General features: G+C 35.1%; 1 protein-coding gene across 5 annotated transcripts in view; it reads left to right on the plus strand.

Annotated features, from left to right (window-relative positions):
• PCGF5 (polycomb group ring finger 5) overlaps nt 1–23,556 on the plus strand; it is a 120,100-nt gene that overhangs the window by 89,143 nt on the left and 7,401 nt on the right. For 4 of the 5 annotated variants that reach the window (XM_055334413.1, XM_055334412.1, XM_055334414.1 and 1 more), the window contains 3 exons: nt 8,757–8,855; nt 11,488–11,577; nt 19,230–19,289. In XM_055334413.1, the coding sequence (XP_055190388.1) occupies nt 8,757–8,855; nt 11,488–11,577; nt 19,230–19,289 (249 nt within the window). The remainder of the gene's footprint in view (nt 1–8,756; nt 8,856–11,487; nt 11,578–19,229; nt 19,290–23,556) is intronic. The other variant, XM_055334415.1, reaches the window with a different exon arrangement.

Raw genomic sequence — 23,556 nt, forward strand, 5'->3', positions numbered from 1 at the left:
CTGACTTACTTAATATATAGAAAGAGAGACAAAATGAGACAGGAATATGTCCCAAATGAAAGAAAAAGACAAAATTACAGAAGAGCTAAATGAAATGGAAGTAAGCAATATGCCTAATAAAGAGTTCAAAGTAATGGTCATAAAGATATTCACCATACTTAGGGTGCCTGGGTGGTTCAGTTGGTTAAGCATCTGCCTTTGGCTCAGGTCATGATCTCAGGGTCCAATGTTGGGGTTCCTACTCAATGAGGAATCTGCTTCTCCCTCTCCCTGTGCCCACCCCCCTGCTCATGCTCTCTTTCTCTCAAATAAATAAAAATATTTTTTAAAAAAGATACACACCAGACATAAGAGTCAAAGAACTCACTGAGAACTTTTAACAAAGAGATAGATAAAAAAAGAACTAGTCAGAACTGAAGTGTATAATAACTGAAATGAAGAATATACTAGAGAGAATCAACAGATTAGTGGATCAAGAAGGGATTAGCATACTGGAAGACGGGATAATGGAAAGCAATGAAGCTGAACCACAAAAAAAATAGTAATAAATAAAAATTAAGGTGAAGTGAATTTAAAACATCATCAAGCATAAAAACATTCACATTATAGAGATTCCAGAAGCAAAAGAGAGAAGGGCACAGGGCACAGAAAACTTATTTACAGAAATAATAGCTGAAAATTTTCCTAATCTGGAAGGAAACAGACATCCAGGTCCAGGAATCACAGAGTTCCTCATGAGGTGAACCCAAGGAAGTTCATGCTGAGACACATAATAAAATACCAAAAAGTAATGACGAAGAGAGACTCTTAAAAGCAGTGAAGAAACAGAGTTACATATAAGGGAAATCCCTTTAAGAATATCAGCTGATGGGACGCCTGGGTGGCTTAGCAGTTGAGTGTCTACCTTTGGCTTAGGGTGTGGGCCTGGGTCCAGGGATCAAGTCCCGCATTGGGCTCCCTGCAAGGAGCCTGCTTCTTCCTCTGCCTATGTCTCTGCCTCTTTCTCTGTGTCTCTCATGAATAAATAAAATCTTAAAAAAAAAAAAAAGAATATCAGGTAATTTTTCAGCAGAAATATTGCAGGCCAGAAGTGCTGAAAGGAAAAAATGTGTAACTTACAAACAAGGATAACTTACTGTTCAAAAATGAGAGAAATATAAGAGATTTCCAGATAAAAAAGCTAAAAGAGTTCATCACTATACTAGCCTTATAAGAAATACTAATGGAAACTAAGTGAAGAGACTGTAAGTAGAAATAAAATTATGAAAGGAGAAAAATTTCACAGGTAAAAATAAACGTAGTAAAGATATTAGAACACTTATAAAGCCAGTATGGAGGTTAAAACACAAAGTAGTAAAATCAGTTATGTCCACAAATATTAGTCATGGGGATACCCAAAATAAAAAGATATAAAGTACATAAAACATTGAGGAGGGAGTAAAAATTTAATTCTTCTAGAATGTGTTTAAATTTAAGAGATCATGAAATTAATACAGACTGCTGTTATAGACATAGGATGCTATATATGAGCCCAGTGGTAAGCACAAATCAAAAACCTATAATATACAAAAAAATAAGAAAAGAATCCAAGCTTAACACTAAAGAGAGCCATCAAACCACAAGGAAGAAGAAGAAAGGAACAGAGAAGAACTACAAAACAACCAGAAAACAATTAACAAAATGGCAATACAAGGATACATACCTATCAATGATTGCTTTAAATGTAAGTGGAATAAATGCTTCAATCAAAAGATTTAGGGTAACCAATGGGTAAGAAATAAATAAAAGAATAAAAAATAAGTTAAAAAGGCCATTTACATGATACCTACAAGAGACTCACTCTAGTCCTAAAGACACATATAGACTGAAAGTAAAGGGGTAGAAAGATTTTTCCATGCAAATGGAAGCAAGGAAAAAAATAGCACAGGGTAGTAATACTTATATCAGACAAAATAGACTTTAAAACAAAGACTGTAGCAAGAGACAAAGAAGGGCACTACATAATGATAAAGGGATCTAGCCAACAAAAGTATTTAACAATTGATTGTAAATATCTGTGCATCCAAAATCAGCGAACCTAAATACATAAAGTAAATATTAACAGACATAAAGGGAGAAATTAACAATAATACAATAATAGTTGAACACTTTAACACTGCTCTTAACATTGACAGATCATCCAGACAGAAAATCAACGAGGGCGGCCCAGGTGGCTCAGCGGTTTAGTGCCGCCTTCAGCCCGGGGCGTGATCTTGGAGACACGAGATTGAGTCCCGCGTCAGGCCCCCACCGTGGAGCCTGCTTCTCCCTCTACCTGTGTCTCTGCCTATCTCTCTCTCTCTCTCTCTCATAAATAAATAAAATCTTGAAAAAAAAATCAAGAAGGAAACAATGGCTCTGAATGACACATTAGGCCAGATATATAGAGAACTTAACAGATTTAAGTCTGGAAAGTCTGGACTTAACAAATATATATAGAATATCTCATCCCAAAACAATACACATTCTGTTCAAGTGTACATAGAACATTGTTTAGGATAGACTACATATTAGGCCACAAAACAAGTCTCAGTAAATTTAAGAAGACAAATCATAAAAAGCATCTATACCAATCATAATGGTATGAAACTAGAGATCAGTTACAAGAAAAATACTGAAAAAAACAACATAAACACATGGAGGCTAAACAACATATTACCAAACAACCAATGGGTCAATGAAGAAATCAAAGAGGAAATAAAAAAAATACATGAAGACAGATAAAAATGGAAATGCAACCATCCAAAGTCTTTGGAATGTAGCAAAAGCTGTTCTAGGAGGGAAGTTCAGGGGGCACCTTGGTGGCTCAGTTGGTTAAGCATGTGACTTGATTTCAGCTCAGTTCATGATCTCCAGGTTGTGAGACTGTGCCCTGTGTCAGGCTCAGCACTGGCCATAGAATCTGCTTGAGATTATTTCTCCCTCTCCCTCTGGTCTCCACCCCGCTGCTTGCACACACATTCTTTTTTTTTTTTTTTTTTTTAAGATTTTATTTATGAGAGACACAGAGAGAGAAGCAGAGATATAGGCAGAGGGAGAAGCGGGCTCCCTGAAAGGAGCCTGATGTGGAACTCAATCCTGGATCCAGGGATCATGTCCTGAGCCAAAGGCAGACGCTCAACCACTGAGCCTCTCAGCTGTCCCGCACACACACTCTCAAAATTAAATGAGAAAAATCTATGGCAATACAGGATTATCTTAAGAAATAAGAAAAAAATCTCTAACCTATACTTAAAGGAACTAGAAAAAAAAAGTCTAAAGTTAGCAAAAGGAAGAAAATGATAAAGATTAGAGTAGAAGTAAATGGTAACTAAAAAAAAAGAAAAAGAAAAGAAAACATCAATGAAACCAAGAGCTAGTGGGCACTTGGGTGGCTCAGTTAAGTGTCCAACTGTTGGCTTCAGCTTAGGTCATGGTCTTGGGGTCAAGTGGTTGAAGCCCTCATCAGGCTCTGTACCCTGTGCAGCCTGGTTCATATTCTCTCTCCCTTTTCCTCCACCTTTCCCCCTCCGCCTTTCTCCCCCCTCACACACATGCACTCTCTAAAATTAATAATTAAAATATTTTCAAAGAACCAGTTCTTGGCGATCCCCAGGTGGCTCAGTGGTTTGGCTCCTGCCTTTGGCCCAGCACGTGATCCTGGAGTCCCAGGATCAAGTCCGACATCGGGCTCCTTGCATGGAGCCTGCTTCTCCCTCTGCCTGTGTCTCTGCCTGCCCCCCGTACCCCTCTGTGTGTGTGTGTGTGTGTGTGTGTGTGTGTGTGTCTCATGAATAAATAAAATCTTTAAAAAAAAAAAAAAGATCCAGTTCTTTTTTTTTTAAGATCAGCAAAATTGATAAACCTTTAGCTAAATTCAAAAAGAAAAAAAAGACTCAAATAATACCAGAAATGAAAGAAGAGAAATTGGGGTAGACTAGAAGAAATGAATACATTTCTAGAAGCATACAATCTTCCAAAACTGAATCAGGAAAAAATAGAAAATTTGAACAGACTGGTTTCTAGTAACAAAATTAAATCAGTAATCAAAAACTCCCAACAAACAAAAGTCTAGGATCTCATTGCTTCAGAGGTGAATTCTACAAAACATTTAAAGAAGAGTTAACACCTATTCTTTTCAACTATTAGAAAAGACAGAAGCAGAAGGAAATCTTCAAAATTCATTCTACAAGGCCAGCATTACTGAAACCAGAAAGACACTACAAAAAAAAAAAAAAAACTATAGGCAAACAACCCTGATGAACAAAGATGCAAAATTCCTCAATAAAATATTAGCAAGCTCAATTCAAAGATACAAGAATTATATACAAGGTAAAAGAATCATTTACCCCAATCAAGTGGAATTTATTCCAGGGATGAAAGGGTGAGTCAGTATTGGCAAATCAGTATGTTACATCACATTAACAAGAGGAAGGACAAAAACCATGCAATTTTCTCAAAAGATTTAGAAAAAACATTTGATAAAATACAACATCTGTTCATGATAAAAACTCTAAACAAAGTAGGTTTAGAGGGAACATACTTCAAAATAAAAAGGGCCATATATGAAAGACCCACAGCTAACATACTCAATGGTGAAAAACAGCTTTTCCTTTGAGAACAGGAACAAGACAAAAATGTCCATTCTTGCTGCTTTTATTCAACATACTACTGGAAGTCTTAGCTAAGCAGATAAAAAGAAATTCTCAAACAAAAAGAAAAATCATCTAACTTGGTAAAAAGTAGTTAATCTCATTATTTGCAGATGATATGATACCACATTTTGAATACCCTAACAACTACCAAAAAACAACTGATACATGAAGTCAGTAAAGTTGCAGGATATAAAATTAAGGAAATCTGTTAGATTTCTATACACTAATAACAAAGTAGTAGAGAAATTAGGCATACAATTTCATTTATAATTACACCAAAAATAATATATCTTCTAGTATGTGTAAAGAGGGGGAAGACCTGTACTCTGAAAATGAGAAGAAATTATGGAAGAAATTGAAGATGACACAAGATATGCTCATGGATTGGAGGAATTAATATTGCTAAAATGTCCATACTTCTCAAAGCAGTCTGCAGATTAAATGCAATTCCTATCAAAATACAAATAACATTTTTCATAAAACTGGAACAAATAATCCTAAATTTTGTATGAAACCACAAAAGATTTGAATATTCAAAGCAATTTTGAGAATAACAAAGCGGAAGCACCACAATCCCTGATTTCAGGATCTACTATAAAGCTATAGTAATCAAAACAGTAAGATACTGGCACAAAAACGGACATGTAGATCAGTGGAATAGAGTGGGAAGTCCAGAAATAAACCCTTAATTATATGATCAATTAACCTATAACAAAGAGGCAAGAATATACAATCAGGACAAGACAGTCTTTTCAATAAGTGGTGCTGAGAAAACTGTACAGCTACATGCAAAAGAAAGAAACTGGACCAATTTATTACATCATACACAAAAATAAACTCAAAATGGTTTAAAGACTTAAATGTGAGATCTGAAACCATAAAATTCCTTTAAAAGAAAAAATAGGCAGTAATCTCTTGGATACCCCCCTTGCAACATATTTATGGATATGTCTCCTTGAACAAGGGAAACAAAAAGCAAAAATAAATTATTGGGGCTACACCAAAATTAAAAGCTTTGGCACAGCAAAGGAAGCTACCAGCAAACAAAAAGGCAACCTACTGAATAAGAGAAGGTATTTGCAAATGATCTATCTGATAAGGGGTTATATAAACTATAAGCTAGAATCAAATACTAATACATGCTACAACATGAATAAACCTTGAAAACATGACAAGTGAAAAGCCAGACACAAAGGCCACATAGTGTATGCTTATTCTCTCTCTCCCTCTCTCTCTCTCAAATAAATAAAATCTTTAAAAAAAAATAAAAACCTCAAATAACCATTATCATAAGAACTAAAGTTAGTTGAATTGTATCCTACAAGTAGAAGACTGTGTAACCAACGATAATGACCGCTAGCTGATTTCAGATATAGTCTCTTAACTCTTCTAAAAGAAAGGGATAGATGCCTGGGTGCCTCAGTGGTTGAGCGTCTGCCTTTGGCTCAGGGTGTGATCCCGGAGTCCTGGGATCAGGTCTCACATCGTGCTCCCTGCATGGAGCCTGCTTCTCCCTCTCCCCGTGTCTCTGCCTCTCTCTCTCTCATGAATAAATAAAATCTTTTTTCAAAAAAATTAAAAAAGGAATAAAGCGTGAAAATGCCTCCAGAAAGGAGCCTTTTTTGAACTCTTCCTCTCCTGGCCTGAGAGGGCATTGTGCCATGAAAGGAAAGGTAACCTTCTGGTAACACAAAATAAGTCTTTATTCCATATAATATTTCTTCAGATATACGGGGTAGCCTGAAATGTTAATCCCACCAGAGGAGCTGGCAGGGCCTGGGCTGTGTAGCCATTGTCCCAGGCAGCAGTTTCCCCTTAACACCCTGTGTATAGTACAAATGTTTCTATATTCTGTGTGTGTGTTATGAAATGAAATGGCAGGAAAGAAGCGCTGCTCTTCTGGTCATCAAAGTTTCTCCCCACCATCCTTGTCATCTCTGCTGAGCACTCTTAATTGTCATTGCCTCTCTTAAAACGTGTTGATTACTTTTCAGAGATCTGTATAGCAATTCCAGGATATATCTAGCTAGGAAATAGCAAGGTTTCTTTGGTATAATTGTAAACTGTTTCTATAGAAAGAAAATGCATAATTGTTATATTGTCATTTTTCTGAGTACTTACAAATCAAGTAATTCAGGCCAGAATTTCATTAGAGATTCATGTCAAACTTTATTAAATCATAAATTCCAGAAACAGATTTTGCCTAGTTTTAAAATCTTAAACTTAACTCTACTGACACTTCTGTCCTTATTAACAATTTCTGAAAAGTTACGGGTAGTGATGCCCATAACTTAACTTATGACACTTAACTCTACTGACACTTCTATCCTTATTAACAATTTCTGAAAAGTTATGGGTAGTGATGCCATGGTCATTTCTATAGATTCTTGTAACACCTGGGATTTCTTTGCAGAGGGGGATACATTTAAAGGGTCTTCCAGTACTCCACATTATACTCTAACTTAAATATAGAAAATGTGCTAAGAATTCTCTATAAACTGTTTGGAACAAGAAAATAGACAAGAAACCTTGGGGTAGTTGAAATGATGAAAATAGACAACAGGGAAGATCTGTGTTCGTATTTATCCCTTTGTTTCCATGCTGTCTAGAATATCAGGCTTCCCATTTGAAATGGCTAGAGTATGTTTGGCTTTAGATGTAACTTCTGACTTCTTTCAATGGATACTTTATCATCTGAATAGTGACCAACTATCATTTGTAAATTTGTTTCTGCTGGTCTTGGCTAGGAAATGTATTTTCCCGGGAACACATTTACTAATAGATACTAGCTGGATAGCTCTATTTTTTTTCTTTCTTTCTTTTTTTTTTTTTTTTTTTTTTTTGAGAGAGAGCATGCGTGTGTTTGTGGGGAGGGATGGAGAGGGAGACTCTTAAGCAGACTCCACCCAGCATGGAGCCCAAGGTGGAGCTTGATTTTATAACCCTGAGATCATGACCTGATCCAAAATCAAGAGTCCAACACTAACTGACTAAGCCACCCAGGTTCCCTACAAATGGCTCTACTTTTGCCTTGGTTAATTTAAGAACAATTCTGCTTTCTGACCTAATATCATGTACATTAGAAGTAGAAGTAATACTTTATATCTTCAAAAGATTGAATTACTGGTTTTTGTTTTACTATTGATAACTTTTAAGGTTTGGAAATGTAATTTTGTTTCAGAAATTAGTTCATGTTTATCATGTCTACAAACCTCATTCTGACTAATTTTCAGTTTGAGCATTCATTTGGATTGGTTTTTATATTTTAGTGATATTCATGCTTAAAGAGTAAATTAGTAATTAGTATTGCTAATAAAATGAGAAAAATCAAGGCACACAGAACATTGTTCTTCCAGTAAAATACTGCCACAGCACATCAGATACTGACTGGGGCATGTTTCTCCCCAACCAGAGTCCATTACACCTGACTATTATTTGTAGGGGATCTTGTAGCCTAACTGGCCTCTGTTGAACCCTGGAGGTCCTTAGAGCCCCATTTGAAATCACTGCTCTTTTAAAAGATATTTTCAAGTTCTGAGACTTTTTAAAAAATATTCCTAATAGGGATCCCTGGGTGGCGCAGTGGTTTGGCGCCTGCCTTTGGCCCAGGGCGCGATCCTGGAGACCCGGGATCAAATCCCACATCAGACTCCCGGTGCATGGAGCCTGCTTCTCCCTCTGCCTGTGTCTCTGCCTCTCTCTCTCTCTCTGTGTGACTATCATAAATAAATTAAAAAAAAATATTCCTAATACTTTTAGAAGTAATATTATATATTTTATATGCTTTTTGTGACCTTAATTTTTTATTAAACTCATAATGTGTTGTTAACCAAATTGTCTAAAGGTATGAAGATTATCGATTTCCTAGGATTTTCCTAGTATACATGATAGTACATTCTTCAAGAACATCATGTAAGTATCCAAGAATTGGGAACAGTTTTTACTCACTAGTACTAAAGAACTATAATTTGAAATGTTTTTATAATATATTTTGAAAATACTTAAAATAATAGTGGAAGTAACACCTCTGGTTTCACTAAAATAAGGTAGAATGTTTTAATTAGTAATCTGTATTTCCTTTAGGGTTTAATGAAGAAATTCATTCGATGTTCTACGCGTGTAACTGTGGGAACTATTAAAAAATTTTTAAGTTTAAAACTAAAACTTCCAAGTTCTTATGAGGTAAGTTAATAATCTCATCTTGATCATTTTGATAATTCTGATCTGAAGTAAAATTCTAACAAAAGAAGTAAATATTAACTGAGAATACATTAAATTTTTGTGGAAACTTAGGTTATTTTCATGTTAAACATTTAATTTTGAGAATATAGTATTCTCTGTATATAATCTGTAATTTTTAATTTAACATCTGACTAAAACACGATACTAAAAGCATTTAGTGGTTTACAATTAGAAGAGATACTTAAATAAGTTATGTGTTCCCCAAATAAATACCACAGCTAACTGGATTTTTTTACTTTTTTTTTACTGCCAACATGCTTTTAGCCTTATTGTTTTTGTTTTTGTTTTTTAGCAAGACCTTTGAGATCCATTTTTACTAGGTCCTTATAGACTTCTTTTTCAGAATGTAAAACATTGTCTTTTTATGTAAAAGGATTTTGTAAATAATGTTCCTTTAATTCTGTGCTATGCAAAAATGATACCGTTTAGCAGTAGGTAAAACCAACATAATGGCATCCGCATAAATGCAATTTACCAGTTTCCTTACAGGAGAGAGAAATTGCCCTCATGTTGATCACAGCACAGCTTGTAAGGTGTTCAATGTTTAGTGATCCTAGGAGTATAGATACAACGTAAAGAGGAGATTTGTCTACTATTTCTCACCTGCTCAAATGGCAGTCTTAACAACTTATATTAATTTCTCTTCTTCCCCTTTGGGTTTTGATAGTAGCTTCTGAAGCAACGAAAAAACCAAGACTAATTTCCTGTATAAACCAAGATATCAAAGGCAACATTAGTTCTTCATTATGTACATTAATCTTAATATGAGCAGTTTGTCATAGGAGAAATAAAATAGGATTTGAACACAGGCATTGACAAATATTAAGTCTGTATTTTGAGGAAGCCTCTGATCCTAAATTTATTTAAAAACTTCTCTCAGACAATTAATTAACCTATGAATTAAAAATTCTTACTGTGGTTTGTTCCTACAAATATCAAAACATTTCCAGAGACATCAACTTTTACCTTGAGAAAAAAATTATAGAAGTTAATCAAAACCATATGGACTTGATAAAATAAAAGATAACAACTTAGGTAACAGTGAAAATAGAAAATGAAATTGTTTTTATTATTTGGTTTTTGTACTTAATTCTCTTCTTAAAAATACCACATGCAGTTTTATTTCCTTACTTTTAAGTGTGACCCATTGAGTTATTTTCTAGTTTCCAGGAACTTGTTAGAGCTGCGAGGATCTTTTCTCTTATACAGTCTCACTGCTGGCACATATTATATCTCTCCATAGAAAACAACAGGGATAGGACTTTTCCTATGATTTTTAGGAAAATTCACTGGTCCTCCCCTTATTTTGCTGTCTAACGCATAAGGTGATATTTTAATGAAATACCTAACAGCTGAAACTTTTACAACAGCCTTGCTAATTGGGCAAGATAGTTTTTTAAAATGACAGCAGAAGCACTATACCTAATTAGGTGTTGCATCCTAAATCTCTTTGCTTATGAATTTATTTTGCATGCAAGATAAAAAAATAAAATTATCTACTTTGTCCTTTTAAAAATGTCTAAAAAAAACATTTTGAGGTCCATGGAAGTCAAGATAAGTCATCAAAAAGCATCAGTTTAATTTCGCTAAAAATTCGTCTAATGCAATTTGAACACTACTCATTTTAGACTTAAAGTTCAAAACTCTCTAGTCTCTGTCTAACCAGACACAGAATTATTTAAAACCCATTCTTTTTCCCCTTCTCACACTTTAAACTCTATCATAGTTTGCCTTTAATAGCTAGAGAATTGAAATGTTTTATTTATAGGGACCTATGATAAACATTTAACTATGTTTCATTGAATTGATAAATCACAGTTCCTGGGGCCTTCTTAATTACGTATTTTGAAGGGTTGTTTGGTTCCTGCAACTTTAAAGCAAAAGTGAGCTTTAGAAAGCACAGCCTTTTTTGAAGTTTGATGAAAGGTGAGAAGAGGGTCTTGTAAGTATTATACAAATTACCAACTGAGCAAAACAGGCCAGAAAGCCCTAGAAGATACAGGCCTGTGGCATGGTCCTAATTGTTCTATCAACTTAGCTGCAGGCAGTTACCAGAAATTCTCAAATGCCTTGAAGTCCCCATAAATTTTCTATTCACATTCATTCATTTATCTTCTTTGAATACAAAATAACAAGAGGAAAGCAAGTCCTCTAATCTTGAGAAGGTGAAAGCATTCTGAGAAGTGAATTCATAAGCCAAAGGTGCTGTGAGATCTCACAGTTCCTTCTCATTCTGTAAGAGACAATCACAGAAATATGTCTAAACCTTTAAGGTTGCAGAGACATGGAGTGAGAAAGCTTACCCTGCGTTCTAAAATTATATGTATAGACTTGAGTGACCGGTATGTGGGACAAGACCAGCACTGCTTTATGTTACTTATATCTGAATTGTTAATAGTTATGAGATGGATCAAGTGCTTTAAATAAAAATATTCAGTGTTCTTTTTGAATAATGGTTAATACTTCTATTTTGTTATACCTATTTGAATCTTTTTTGAAATTTGGGGGAAAAGTATAAGAAGCTAAAAAATTAAAAATTATGTTAATGGATCTGTAACTATTCTTTTTAAAGTTGGATGTGCTGTGCAATGGTGAAATTATGGGGAAGGATCACACTATGGAATTCATCTACATGACAAGATGGCGACTAAGAGGCGAAAACGTAATTTGCTTTTATATTTATCTACGTGTATAGTTATGTGCCATTTTGTTACTCATATTTAACAGTATTTCTTAGAAACAAACAAACAAAACTAGCTTGGGAAAGAGAAGAAACTGATTCCTTTTACTGTTTATCCCAGCTATTCCATGATAATTGGTCCCAAGTACAAGACCAAGATCTGAGTTAAATGTGGTTTTGTTATATTTAAGGTGAGTTAAAAACCCATCTAAATATGTTCAGAACTCTACTAACCTCAAGACAGAGAAGATGGCACTTACATTTTTTTTAAACCCCTATAAAATATGGGAACTTCTAACTACATGGAGTCAAGTGGGGAGACTTAAGTTTTGCCCTGATTAGTACATTTAATGGTTGATACTACTTTTTGATTATGGCAGAGGGGACAGATAGGGTAGAATGTAGGTAAATTTTTTTTTCAGGTACCTCCTTTATATGAAAGTGTAAAATTGGACCAAAGGGTAAGTGAGTTTGCAGTGGTTTTCTGACATCAGAATTAGATTGTGGCTTAGGCCCTAGATAATTTGGGAGAAATGATGTAAAAGGAGAAAACCTGAGAAAATAAAAAAAAAAAAAACCCATATGGTATTTTGTACCATATGTCTGCTTAGGGTTAATGAGAAGGTTCAAGCATATCTTTTCAGAGTTATGTATAACATTGATAGTAAGGAAATCTGAGGGACTAGGGTTTATAAAGCTGAGTGAGGAATGTAGTAGTAATGCTACCAGAAATTCTCTTTATAATCTGATTACATGAATACACATTGAGATTGACTAGAAGGTTGTACTAGATGACTTCCAAGGTCCTGTTGGACATTAAGATTCTATGGTGTTTATGGTACAATATGTCATACTTCTAAACTATGTGTATTTTAATCTCTCTAATAAGCTAGGTCTTACTACATTTTCTTATGAAAATATAAATTAACTATAAAGACAAAATTAAGAAATGTAATCTCAAAGACAGGTAATACAGAATCTGAATACAATGACAGTTGCCATGTTACAGTGCTTCAAAAACATATTTCTATGGAATGTGAACATCTGTGGAATGGAATAAAACCTCAAAACATTTTTATTGTGTTGTATTCAATGGACAGGAAAATTAGCTATGTTTTTCAGAAATGTCTTGATATAACAGCAAATGAAGCACCTAACTTCTAAAGTCAGATTTTTTTTTTTTTTCTTGAGTCCCACTTGCATAAAGCCTTCCTTATGAGGCTGAATCCTCATGACCAGGAAGAAAAAATTATGTTGTAGTACCAGTTACCTCCTAGTCGTGTGCCATGGAAGAACATATTAGATCTCTCTAAGCCTCATTTTAAAAAAAAACAAATCTAATTATCTTTGTATTTGGTACACTACTATCTGCCTTTTTAGGACGTTATTTATAGTTTTTTGAAATGGTTCTACATTACCCTCACTGAATCCTTCAACCAAAATGTTTCAGGTACCAGGTGCAGATCAGAGTACAGAGGTAGTCCGTTCTCCCTTATTCAGCCCACTTGGGGCCTTGATACTGTGATATTACATATAATATCATAATGATATTCTTTTAGCTTTCTTTGATAAGTCATTGGGCATTTTAATATGTGTTAATGATTTTCAAGTGCTAGGACTAAGTTTGCTGTAAGAAACCTAGTTTGTTTGTTGAAGAGATGCAAAAAGTCATCTATTGCAAGACCTCTGCTAGCACTCGCTTGTCCTTCACACAATCCCTTCTTAGAGGTCACCCACACTGCCAGTTATTTTAAAGTCAAAGCATGAAAGAGCTAATTTGTAGAAACTGTTGTTGACTATCCGTTAAGTCAGTCTTTACTTCATTATGTTTCTGGTTACACATATCTGATAGTTTAAATTCCTGTTGTTTAAGGCATATTTTAATAAAAGTTGGTTGGGAGAATGGTTCAGTACCTTACGATTTTTCATTAGGTAAAAACTAAATCAATAGAAAAATGATCACATTTTATATTTAGTACAATGGTAAGTAATATATTAGTCCATTTAATTTTTTCAGCATGACAAACCTGTTTTTCTATTTGTTCTCCTCCAAAACCGTTTCCAGCTTCAGTCTTTACAATCTCAGTAGTCCCAAGATTTAGAGTTGCAGTTTTCCAGTTTCCAAGGCCAAAATCCCTAATCAGTCCAGATTAGTTTCTTTTTCTTTCATCTATTCTTAGCATATTCTACGACCTCTCGTATCAGAATTCTATGATCAGAATCCAGTTATCTCCTACTATTTCCACTTCTACCACTCTGGGCCCAACTACTGTCACCATTCTCCAGAACTTCTATAAAAATCTCCTACCTAGGCTCCATGCTTCCACTCTTGCCTCTACCTGGGGCTCCCCTGTTGTCTTTGCCCAGCACAGCAGCCAAAGCAATCCTCCTGAAACAAGTTAGAACATGTTACTTCTCTGCTTTGAACTCCCCAGTGACATCTCCTATCATGTAGATAAGAACCATGGTCCTTCCATGAACCTATAGATACAGACCCCCATAATTTTCCCCAGACACTTCTGTGATCTTACTCTTTACTCTTCTTTGGCTCACCACATTCTGGCCCCACTCACTTCTGTTTCCTCTAACACACTGGGCTTTCCCCTGCCTCCCTAAGTCACCACCAGAATCCTTTTCTTCACCCTCTTCCCTCAAAGAATTTTGCTTCTATGTCACCTTCTCAGTGAGGCCGCCAGCTTTTCTTAATAACACAACCCCCACTCCCAATATGGCATTCTCCCAATCTGTTTTCATGTTTGATTGTTTTCTGTGGTATTTTTTTTCATATCACCTGGCATACAATGCCACTTATTTATGTTTATTGTTTGTCCGCCAATTAAAATGTAGTCTGAGGACAGGGATTATTATTTGTTTACTCCTGAGTCTCTAGTACCTAGGGCAGTACCTAGTACAAATATGCAATAAATATTTGTTCACAGAATAAACCAAATGAAAAATTTCTTTTATAAGATCAAAGCTATGCAAGATATATCTTAAAGATCATGCCGTTTATTTAAATCTCCATTTCCCATTTGTTTTTGGTTAAATTTTAAAATTTTTGCTCATGTTCCAACTAATTATGAATTATTATAATAGTAATTGGTGAATTCTGATACCTAGAGTGAATGGACAAATTAGCAACAGTCATTTCTTGATCAAGCCCCTAATAGTGTACTTGTTGCAATTCCATCCCTCCCCACCTCTACTCTCCACTGCCGGCAGGATGCCAGGATGTCTGAAAAGCTCACATTACTCTGCCTTACTGCTATTGCTACCTGGCTGTGCCTTGGGCTGGGGTCAGTTGATTTCCTAAACTCATGACCACCTTGTGGTTCTTTTACTTGCTTCTAGTACTTTTTTTACATTAAACATTTTGATTTGCCTATGATTGATTTGTTTACTTACATACACATGCCTACAACAAGACTAAGAGTCTAACTTATTCTAAGATTTTTTTTGCCAAAAATATAATTTATTGAATAAGCCATACTTTATCTCAGTGTTTTGTCACCATTATTTATGCATATGTATCTATACACATGTGTACACACACAGATATGTACATGCATGTTCCTGGACATTTTGTTTTGATCTTCTCGGCAGATCTTATCTCCACATCATGTTATTCATTATGTATAGTTTTTATAAAAATTCAGTCACTTACCACTCACAATTTAAAGCCCCTCATAGTTGTCCATTTTCTTTGGGATAAGTTTGAATAAATTTCAACTAATTTACAAGGCAGATAGGCCTTCTAGATTGCTTTAGGATATATATTAATAGGGGATCCCTGGGTGGCCTTTGGCCCAGGGCGCGATCCTGGAGTCCTGGGATCGAATCCCACGTCGGGCTCCCGGTGCATGGAGCCTGCTTCTCCCTCTGCCTGTGTCTCTGCCTCTCTCTCTGTGACTATCATAAATAAATAAAAATTTTTTAAAAAAGGATATATATTAATATATTTTTTAAGATTTTATTTATTCATGAGAGACAGAGAGAGAGAGGCAGAGACATAGTCAGAGGGGGAGAAGCAGGCTCCATGCAGGAAGCCCAATGTGGGACTCGATCCCTGGAATCTGGGATCATGCCCTGAACCAAAGGCAGATGCTCAACCGCTGAGCCACCCAGGTGTCCCTATATTAATATTTGTTAAGGCTAAGGTCATTATTCTTTTTAAAATTGTGTTGGCTAGTTTTACCTGTTTATTTTTTCAGATGAACTTGAGAATGGGATTGTGATTGGCATTGGAATAAATTTTTAGATTGATCTGCCTGGAATTGGAATCTTTGCAGTTTTTTTTTTCATCTCTTCAGTGTGCAGGGGTGTCCTCCTTGTATGGTCTGCACTCTCCTACATCTCTGAGTAAACCCTGTGGCTCTCTTCCCTCTTCCTCTGGATGCTGCCTCTGTAGCCTGGGTCTTCTGCCTTAGGCAAGGCCACTCTATATTCTGATCACCTTACCTTGTCCAATGTTTAGATTCCTAGGAGGGATCTTGGAGAAGTCAGTTTTGCCTGTTTCTCAAGAGCAGCAGCACATCTTCCTGTGCCACACAGCATCTGTGCTACTTTTCTTTATCCTGGGGCAGTTCCACTTCAGGCTCAGCCTGTTTTCTGTAGTCCTTGCAATTTCTGGATTCTTGTCTTCATTGTGATGCATTTTTGAAAGGTTTTTATCTTTAGGAACCAAACCTCTGGTTAAACTTAGCTAACCCTTAGAGATTTTTCAGTTTGTAACAATATTGCCACCTGAAGATGTTATACTCAGAAAGATGTTGTATCCTTTGCTTATTAATGGGAGAAAATGTACCTTAAAACCAGTGCTTCTCAAACTTTAATGTCAGTAGAAATCACCTGGGGATCTTGGTAAAATACAGATTCTGACTCAGTAGGTCTGGGGGTGGGGCCTAAGATTCTGCATTTCTAACATACTCCCAGGGAATGCCAGTGCATCTAATCTTTGGACCATCTTTTGAGTAATAGGATTTTAGGAAATGTGATCCATGACCACTGGCTTACCCTGTGGCTTCCATATCTGTTAGTTGAGGGTGTAGAATTACAGAATTAGATCTCAGTATGGAAGGTGTTTAGTTATCTAGACTAATCACAATACATGATCCTGTTTATATCCACGCAGTGTTCATCACATTTTTGAAACATAAATAGAATGATTTGTACTGTTGTGCAACTTCCTTTTTTTCATTTGATGGTATGTCATGGTAAATAAACAAACTTGATATGTAGCTGCAGCATAATTTGATTCACACACTCCTTTGTGGAAATTTAGATTTTTTTCAAGTTTAACATTATAAATAATGCTATATTCTAATATAAAATACATCCGCTTGCACATGTGCAAGCATATTCATTGGCTAGATTCCAGATGTGGATTTACAGCAGAGTAACATGTTTTAAATATTGATAGACATTGACAAATTACCCTCTTAAAATATTTTAGCAGTGTCTAATTCTACCAGTAACATGAGAGTGCCCATTTTCTGACATCCTCATCAACCCTGCATATTATCAATTTTTTGTTTCTTCTGTGAAATTTATTTTCCTGTCTGTTGCCATGCTGTTGTTTTTCCATTGTGATGTTTGTCTTTTTCTCACTAACTTCTAGGAGCTCTTTATGTATTCTGGGTATGAATCTTTGGTTGTATATGTTATAGCTATTTCCCCCCAGTTGTGTTCTGCTTCCTAGTTTTTTGAGTTTAATTTTTTACTTACTCGTTTGAGAGAGAGCATGCACAAGCAGGGGGATGGGCAGAGGGAAAGGGAAAGACAGACTTCCCACTGAGCAGGGAACCTGAAGCAGGGCCTGATCCCAGGACCCTAGGATGGTGACCTGAGCACAAGACAGATGCATAACTGATTGAGCCATCCAGGTGCCCCTCTGCTTCCTAGTTTTTACTTTATCCTTAACATTTGTGTAATAATACTTGTCTTGAAATTTTTTAATAAGAATGAAATATTATATAATAAAGAACCTAGCAGAATACCTGACATAGTAAATGTTAGTAAGTTTATGAATAACTTATATATATTATATCTTGTTATTATAATTCTCTAACTTCCTCTTATTTCTGGGAGCTTACTGTTAATATTATTCCATTTGGCCCAAGCTTTCATCATGAGCTCATGCTCTTTCTGCTCATCTTTTTTCGGGGTAGGTTAAGTACTAACTCTCAGTACAGCCCACCCCTCTTTCCCAGATACCCCTTCTAAACAAACCCCTGCTGGGACATACCTGAAATTACTGTATCACATTTGTCTCACTTTGCTTTAATCTGCATTATTAAGTAATTTTGGGCAAAGCAAACATCCTTCTTGACTGATACCAAAGAGATTAATAGGAAAAAATAATAATCACTTCGTGAAATAGCTTCTTTCACCTTAACTCTTCACTCTTAAATGCTTTTTGGGACTTGGCATTGTTTAGGACTTGCATAGTCTGCTAGACCAGAGCATGGGACTCTTCAGAGAGAAAAGGGAAGGTTGCTAAAGGTAGCAGTGCTGAGCATGTCCTATAGCATGTGATGAGCCCTGTACAGAAAGGCAAAGACTCACTTCTGGAAAAAATTGCTAGTCTTTTGGGGAAATGGAAATTTTCTAAAATTTTACTGAAAAAGGCTATATTTGTTTTAATCATTGCTTCCTTTAATGTTCTTTCAGGGTATACCTTTTAAAAAACTACTTGCTCTTGGATGTTAGATTTATCCTGGTTAATTTACACCTATTTTTTATGTATTTTTTGCCATTTTGAAGAAACCTATAATGTTGAATTCATATATACATAATTTTAAAGTATATATTTCATTGTTTATAATCATGTTACAATTAAAATAATGTTCATATTTAATAAGTATTTAGCCCAGCATTGAAAAATCAAAATTTGGGAATAATTTTCTTTAATCTGAACAGTTAAACTGCCAAAAATTAGTGGGTTTACAACTGAATCTACTCAATATTTTTAAATGTGTTCATTCATTGATTTACTCATGAAACATTTTTGAGAAGCTGCTATGTGCCATTTCTGGGCCTTAGTTATTAAGATAATACATATGAATAAGATACAGACTCAAGGAGTTCACATTATCATGCTATTAAAATAGATGTGGAAACTGAAAATTTAACCTGAGCAATATAAAAAACTTAATCTAAAACAGAAAATGGACCCATTACAGCTTGGGGCAAGCTGCTTAACCCTTTCAGAGCTCTGAGGTCCGTAAACAGTATCACTTTCATGGATAGTGAAAGGGAGAGTTCAGAGAGATTAATCACAGTAAAGGGTGGAAGAAAGAGGGTACCCCTCTCCTTGATTGAAGAGATGAGAGTTTTCCCAAGAATTATTATCTGAAGAGGAGATGGAAAGGTTAGCCACCATTTTGATTAATATTTACAGAATGTTAACAAAACTGATATTTAGATACTAAAGTTGTTTTCAGGCTACATTTTACCAGTCACAAGTTAATAAAATCTTTGAAAAACAGCAACAACAACAAATCAACAACCATAGTTTGGAGAGTGTTTACTTAAAATTATGTTGACTCATGTTTGACGTTAAGATAGTTTAATCAGTTTTAAATATGTATCCAGTTGTGGATGCCTCTTATCTGATGAGTTCATCTCCTCCGCAGTTTCGGTGTCTGAACTGCTCAGCTTCGCAAGTCTGCTCTCAGGATGGCCCTTTGTATCAGGTAAGAGGCACTCACGACTGTACATATTACTACCCTCATGATGCCTGCCAAGATGGTGACTGCTTTCATTCCAAACTCAAGTTTAAGTCATGTAACTTTGCAGAACTAATATTTGAACTACAAAACTTCATTTTTCAATTTATGTCCCCAAAGTTTCCCATTATTTGAGCTCTCTTGCATTTACCTATTTCATTTCACTGAATTATAAATGTTAAGGCCATTTATGAGTCAGAAATTTTTAATAATTACTAGTTTCAGCCCTTGAGAAATCTCCATTTTGGATATCTGCTCCCTACTTAACACTTCTTTGTATAAATTTTTTTTTGTGTGTGTGTGTGTGTGTGTGTGTGTTTTAAATCAGTCACCCACAAGTGAAAGATAAAATACCAGATTAGAGTGAGCTCAGTGACAGCAACAACCCAGTGGCACCCTGAGTCTGCTTACTAGACCCCACCCTGTCCTTTACTTGGGTCGCTCTTTGAATACAGAAACAGTAGTGGACTACATTTTAATTGGGATGATAAATTGTAGTGATGCTTCTGCCTTTAACTATAACTCATACATACATGGTTTTTTGCTTTCACTCTTGGCACTGATGTCTGTTTCCTTAGAAATAAAGATGTTCATAAACTCTGATCTAAAGTATTAGAGAACAACTGGAATAAGACCAGATTTTTAAAAATCCTCACAAATTCCCTTTTCTTTCTTCAACACTTCATAATGGATTATAGTTTTTTCACAGAGTTGAACTTAAAATTAATAAGAATGTACCTTTAGCCAAAATTCAGCTAGAAATTTTCAAGGAAAAAGCTACCACTTTTTTATTTCAAGAAAACATTATGTACATAGCTTTATACTATTTAATCTTTAAATTTAAAATGTTTTTAGACTCCATGAAATGAAAAACTTTCTAGGAAACTACCAGTGGACTAAATTTATCCATGAAGAAAGAAAATTTAAATGACTAAGTCATGAAAGAAAATATTAAAGAAATATTTTCTCAAAAAATTATTTTTCTCAGAGGATACATAAATTGTTTTATGGTAATGCTGTCTCAGATTTTCAAGCAATAGATTTTCCCATTCTAAATTGTTTTAAATTATTGAAAAAGGTGGAATTCTTCCAAGCTTATTTTACAAAAGTAACATAATCAGTAACATAAACTGATTAGAAACATAAGAGTAACATAAACTGATAGAGAACCCCCAACTAGAAAACAAGTTTCAAACTCATTTTGTATACAAAGATGATGAATAATATACCAAAATCATATACTAAAAGAATAAGCCAAGACCAAACAATATTTTTATCAGAAATACAAGAATGGCTTAATATTGGGGGGACAGAAATAATATATATAGTAGAAACATTCTATACACACACAGAGACATTTCAAAACTGTTAGTAGATACTGAAAAGGCATTTGATAAAATTCATTATTAAGTCCCAATTTTCCCTACCAACTTCTTGTGAAAATTTTCCAAAAAACAAGTAAATTGAAATAGTACAAAGGAATATTCTTTACTTTTACTTAGAATTTTACCAATTAACATTCTGCTACATTTTCTCCCCCTTTGTTCCTTCTCTTCCCTTCTCTTCCCTTCTCATCTTACTAATCTCTTTATAATTCTGTCTGTTGTTTCTTTGTGAAACCGTTTGAAAGTAAATTGCAAGTATCATGACAGTTGACCACTAATTATTTCAACATATATTTCCTAAGATCAAAGGCTTCCTCATAAATAACCAAAATACCACTTCACACACAAGAAATTTAAATAGTATGTGAAATATTATAAAGATGTCACTTCTCCCCATAATTAGATTATGGAGTTTGATATAGGTTTCAAGCACACTTTTAGCAGATTCTTACTGAACTGAACAGAATCAGTCATTCTAAAGTTCACCAGGAAGTATAAACCAGTATTTTTTTTTTTTAAACCAGAACTTCTGATCAGTCTCATTTGTCAGTAATCAGGCAGGGAAGTTGGGGGGTGGGGGTTGCTGACACGCACACTGCCCCATGCTAAAATGTATCTTAAAGCTGAAGTAGTTAAAATAGGGACTGACTTAAAGCATAGACACAGGAATAAAAAGAACAGCTCAGGAACAGACTCTCTAGTACATATGAATCTATAAAGAGTATTTCAAGTCAGTGGAAGAAAGAAAAGATTCACTTAGCAAATACCGATTGAGCACTTAACTGTGCACTGGTCACTTTTTTAGGCCCTGGGGAGACAGAAGTAAAAATAAGCAAAATTCTTCTTCCTCATAGAACTTATGCTGTAATGATGGTTAACAGATGAAAAATAAATGAGCAAAATTTGTAGTGTGAGAAGAAAAAGTAGATAAATAGAATATTTTAGATAAGATAGCTAAGGGAAGACTTATTTGAGGTGGTGATTCTAGATCAAAAGGAAGTGAGAGAAGTAGACATGCGTATATCTGGGATAGATGCCTTCGGCGAAGGGAATACAGTGGAAAGATCCAGAGGAGCGGTCTGTCTAGTTGCTTGAGGGTTGCAAGGAGGCCAGTGAGGCTGGACCAGAAACAGGAGTTGGTGGGTGGTGGCAGGGGTAATCAGTGAAGTTGGAATATAGATGTTGGGGGTAGGGTAGTAGGTTTTGTTTTCAATAAATTCTACTGCAACTTTTGGTGGTGGTGATGGAGATTCAATCCATACCTCACATTATAGGAGATTTTCGTGGCTTAAAGTGGTAAATATTCAAATTGATAGGAAGAAATATAAGACTGAATAATCTCCACATGGGGATGGCCTTTCTCATTGTATATGTAAAAGGAAACAAAGACAAACCAAGTTGACTGTTAATGTTGAAAAGTACATGGCAAAAATACCACAACTAAGGAAATATTTGCAATATAGGACAGAAATAAAGAATTCATACAAATCTGTAAGACAAAATTCACCTTTCCTTAGAAAAATGAACAAAAGACATGCTAAGAGTCACGAAAGAGGGAAACAAAACTGACTCATCAGCATACAAAAATGGTTAATTTCTTTAGAATAAATAAAATTCTATTTTATGCTTATTAAATTGCCATATTAGGGGGGAAGAAATGATAGTATTCATTATTCCTGAGGCCACTAAAGAAGTATATTCATAGTTCTTTTGGAAATGTAAAGATAGAATAACTTTCTTGAAGCCCAGGGTGACATTTATTGAAAAGGCTTTAAAAATGTATATGCTGTTTGAACTAGCAGTTCCACTTCTAAGAATCAGCCCTGATCACTGGGTCAAGATTAATTTAAAATCCCAAAAACAAAACAAAAGGAATAAACTAAAACATATGACAAAAGATTTATTGATAACTTAGGATGATTCTCCATAAAAGCATTATATTCATCCTTTTAAATAGTATAGAAATAAGTCATGGAATTTTTTTTAAAAGATTTTATTTATTTATTCATGATAGTCACAGAGAGAGAGAGAGAGAGGCAGAGACATAGGCAGAGGGAGAAGCAGGCTCCATGCAGGGAGCTCGACGTGGGATTCGATCCCGGGTCTCCAGGATCGCGCCCTGGGCCAAAGGCAGGCGCTAAACCACTGCACCACCCAGGGATCCCAGTCATGAAATTTTTTAATGAAAATTAAAATTTTACATGGACAAAATTATTTTCTAAATACGTGTAGCATGATTACAGTCTTGGAAAAAATACATACATAGACAAAAAGACTAGAAGGATATATACTAAAATAATTATGGTAGTTCTCTTTGGATGGTGGTTATTTGAATGATTTTGCTCCTGGTGCCTTTCTATATTTTCAAAATCTATTGTGAAACCATGTTACTTTTACAATAAAAATTTTTAAAGAAAAGCAGTATATCAATGAAGATCAATGTTAACCATTTTCTAAAGTTATCACATTTGAGATATATACTGTAGAAGTATCTTTTTTTATTTTAGTACATGATAAGAATGAGGACTAGCAACTCTACATCAAGTAGATCCGTTGAGGGCAATCACTGAACTCTAGCAGAGTGATGTGCCACATTTCATGATAGTACGTGCAGCACCATTTTACTTCAGAAAGCAAATTGAAATACAAATAGAACTTAAAAGTATACCTTTCAGTTCCCAGAATTGTAAAACTTTTCAGTAAACTTCATGTGTCGTCATAGAACAAACACAAATGGTTACTTGGAGAAAACCAAACCATTTTCAGCCAAAACCAGAGAATCCTGACCACTGATAACTAAGCCATTTTACTTCACTCTCTACCTTCGTCCCAGTAGAATTGGTGATGGA

Source organism: Nyctereutes procyonoides, unplaced genomic scaffold, assembly GCF_905146905.1.
Source record: "Nyctereutes procyonoides isolate TBG_1078 unplaced genomic scaffold, NYPRO_anot_genome, whole genome shotgun sequence".
Lineage (NCBI taxonomy): Eukaryota > Metazoa > Chordata > Mammalia > Carnivora > Canidae > Nyctereutes > Nyctereutes procyonoides.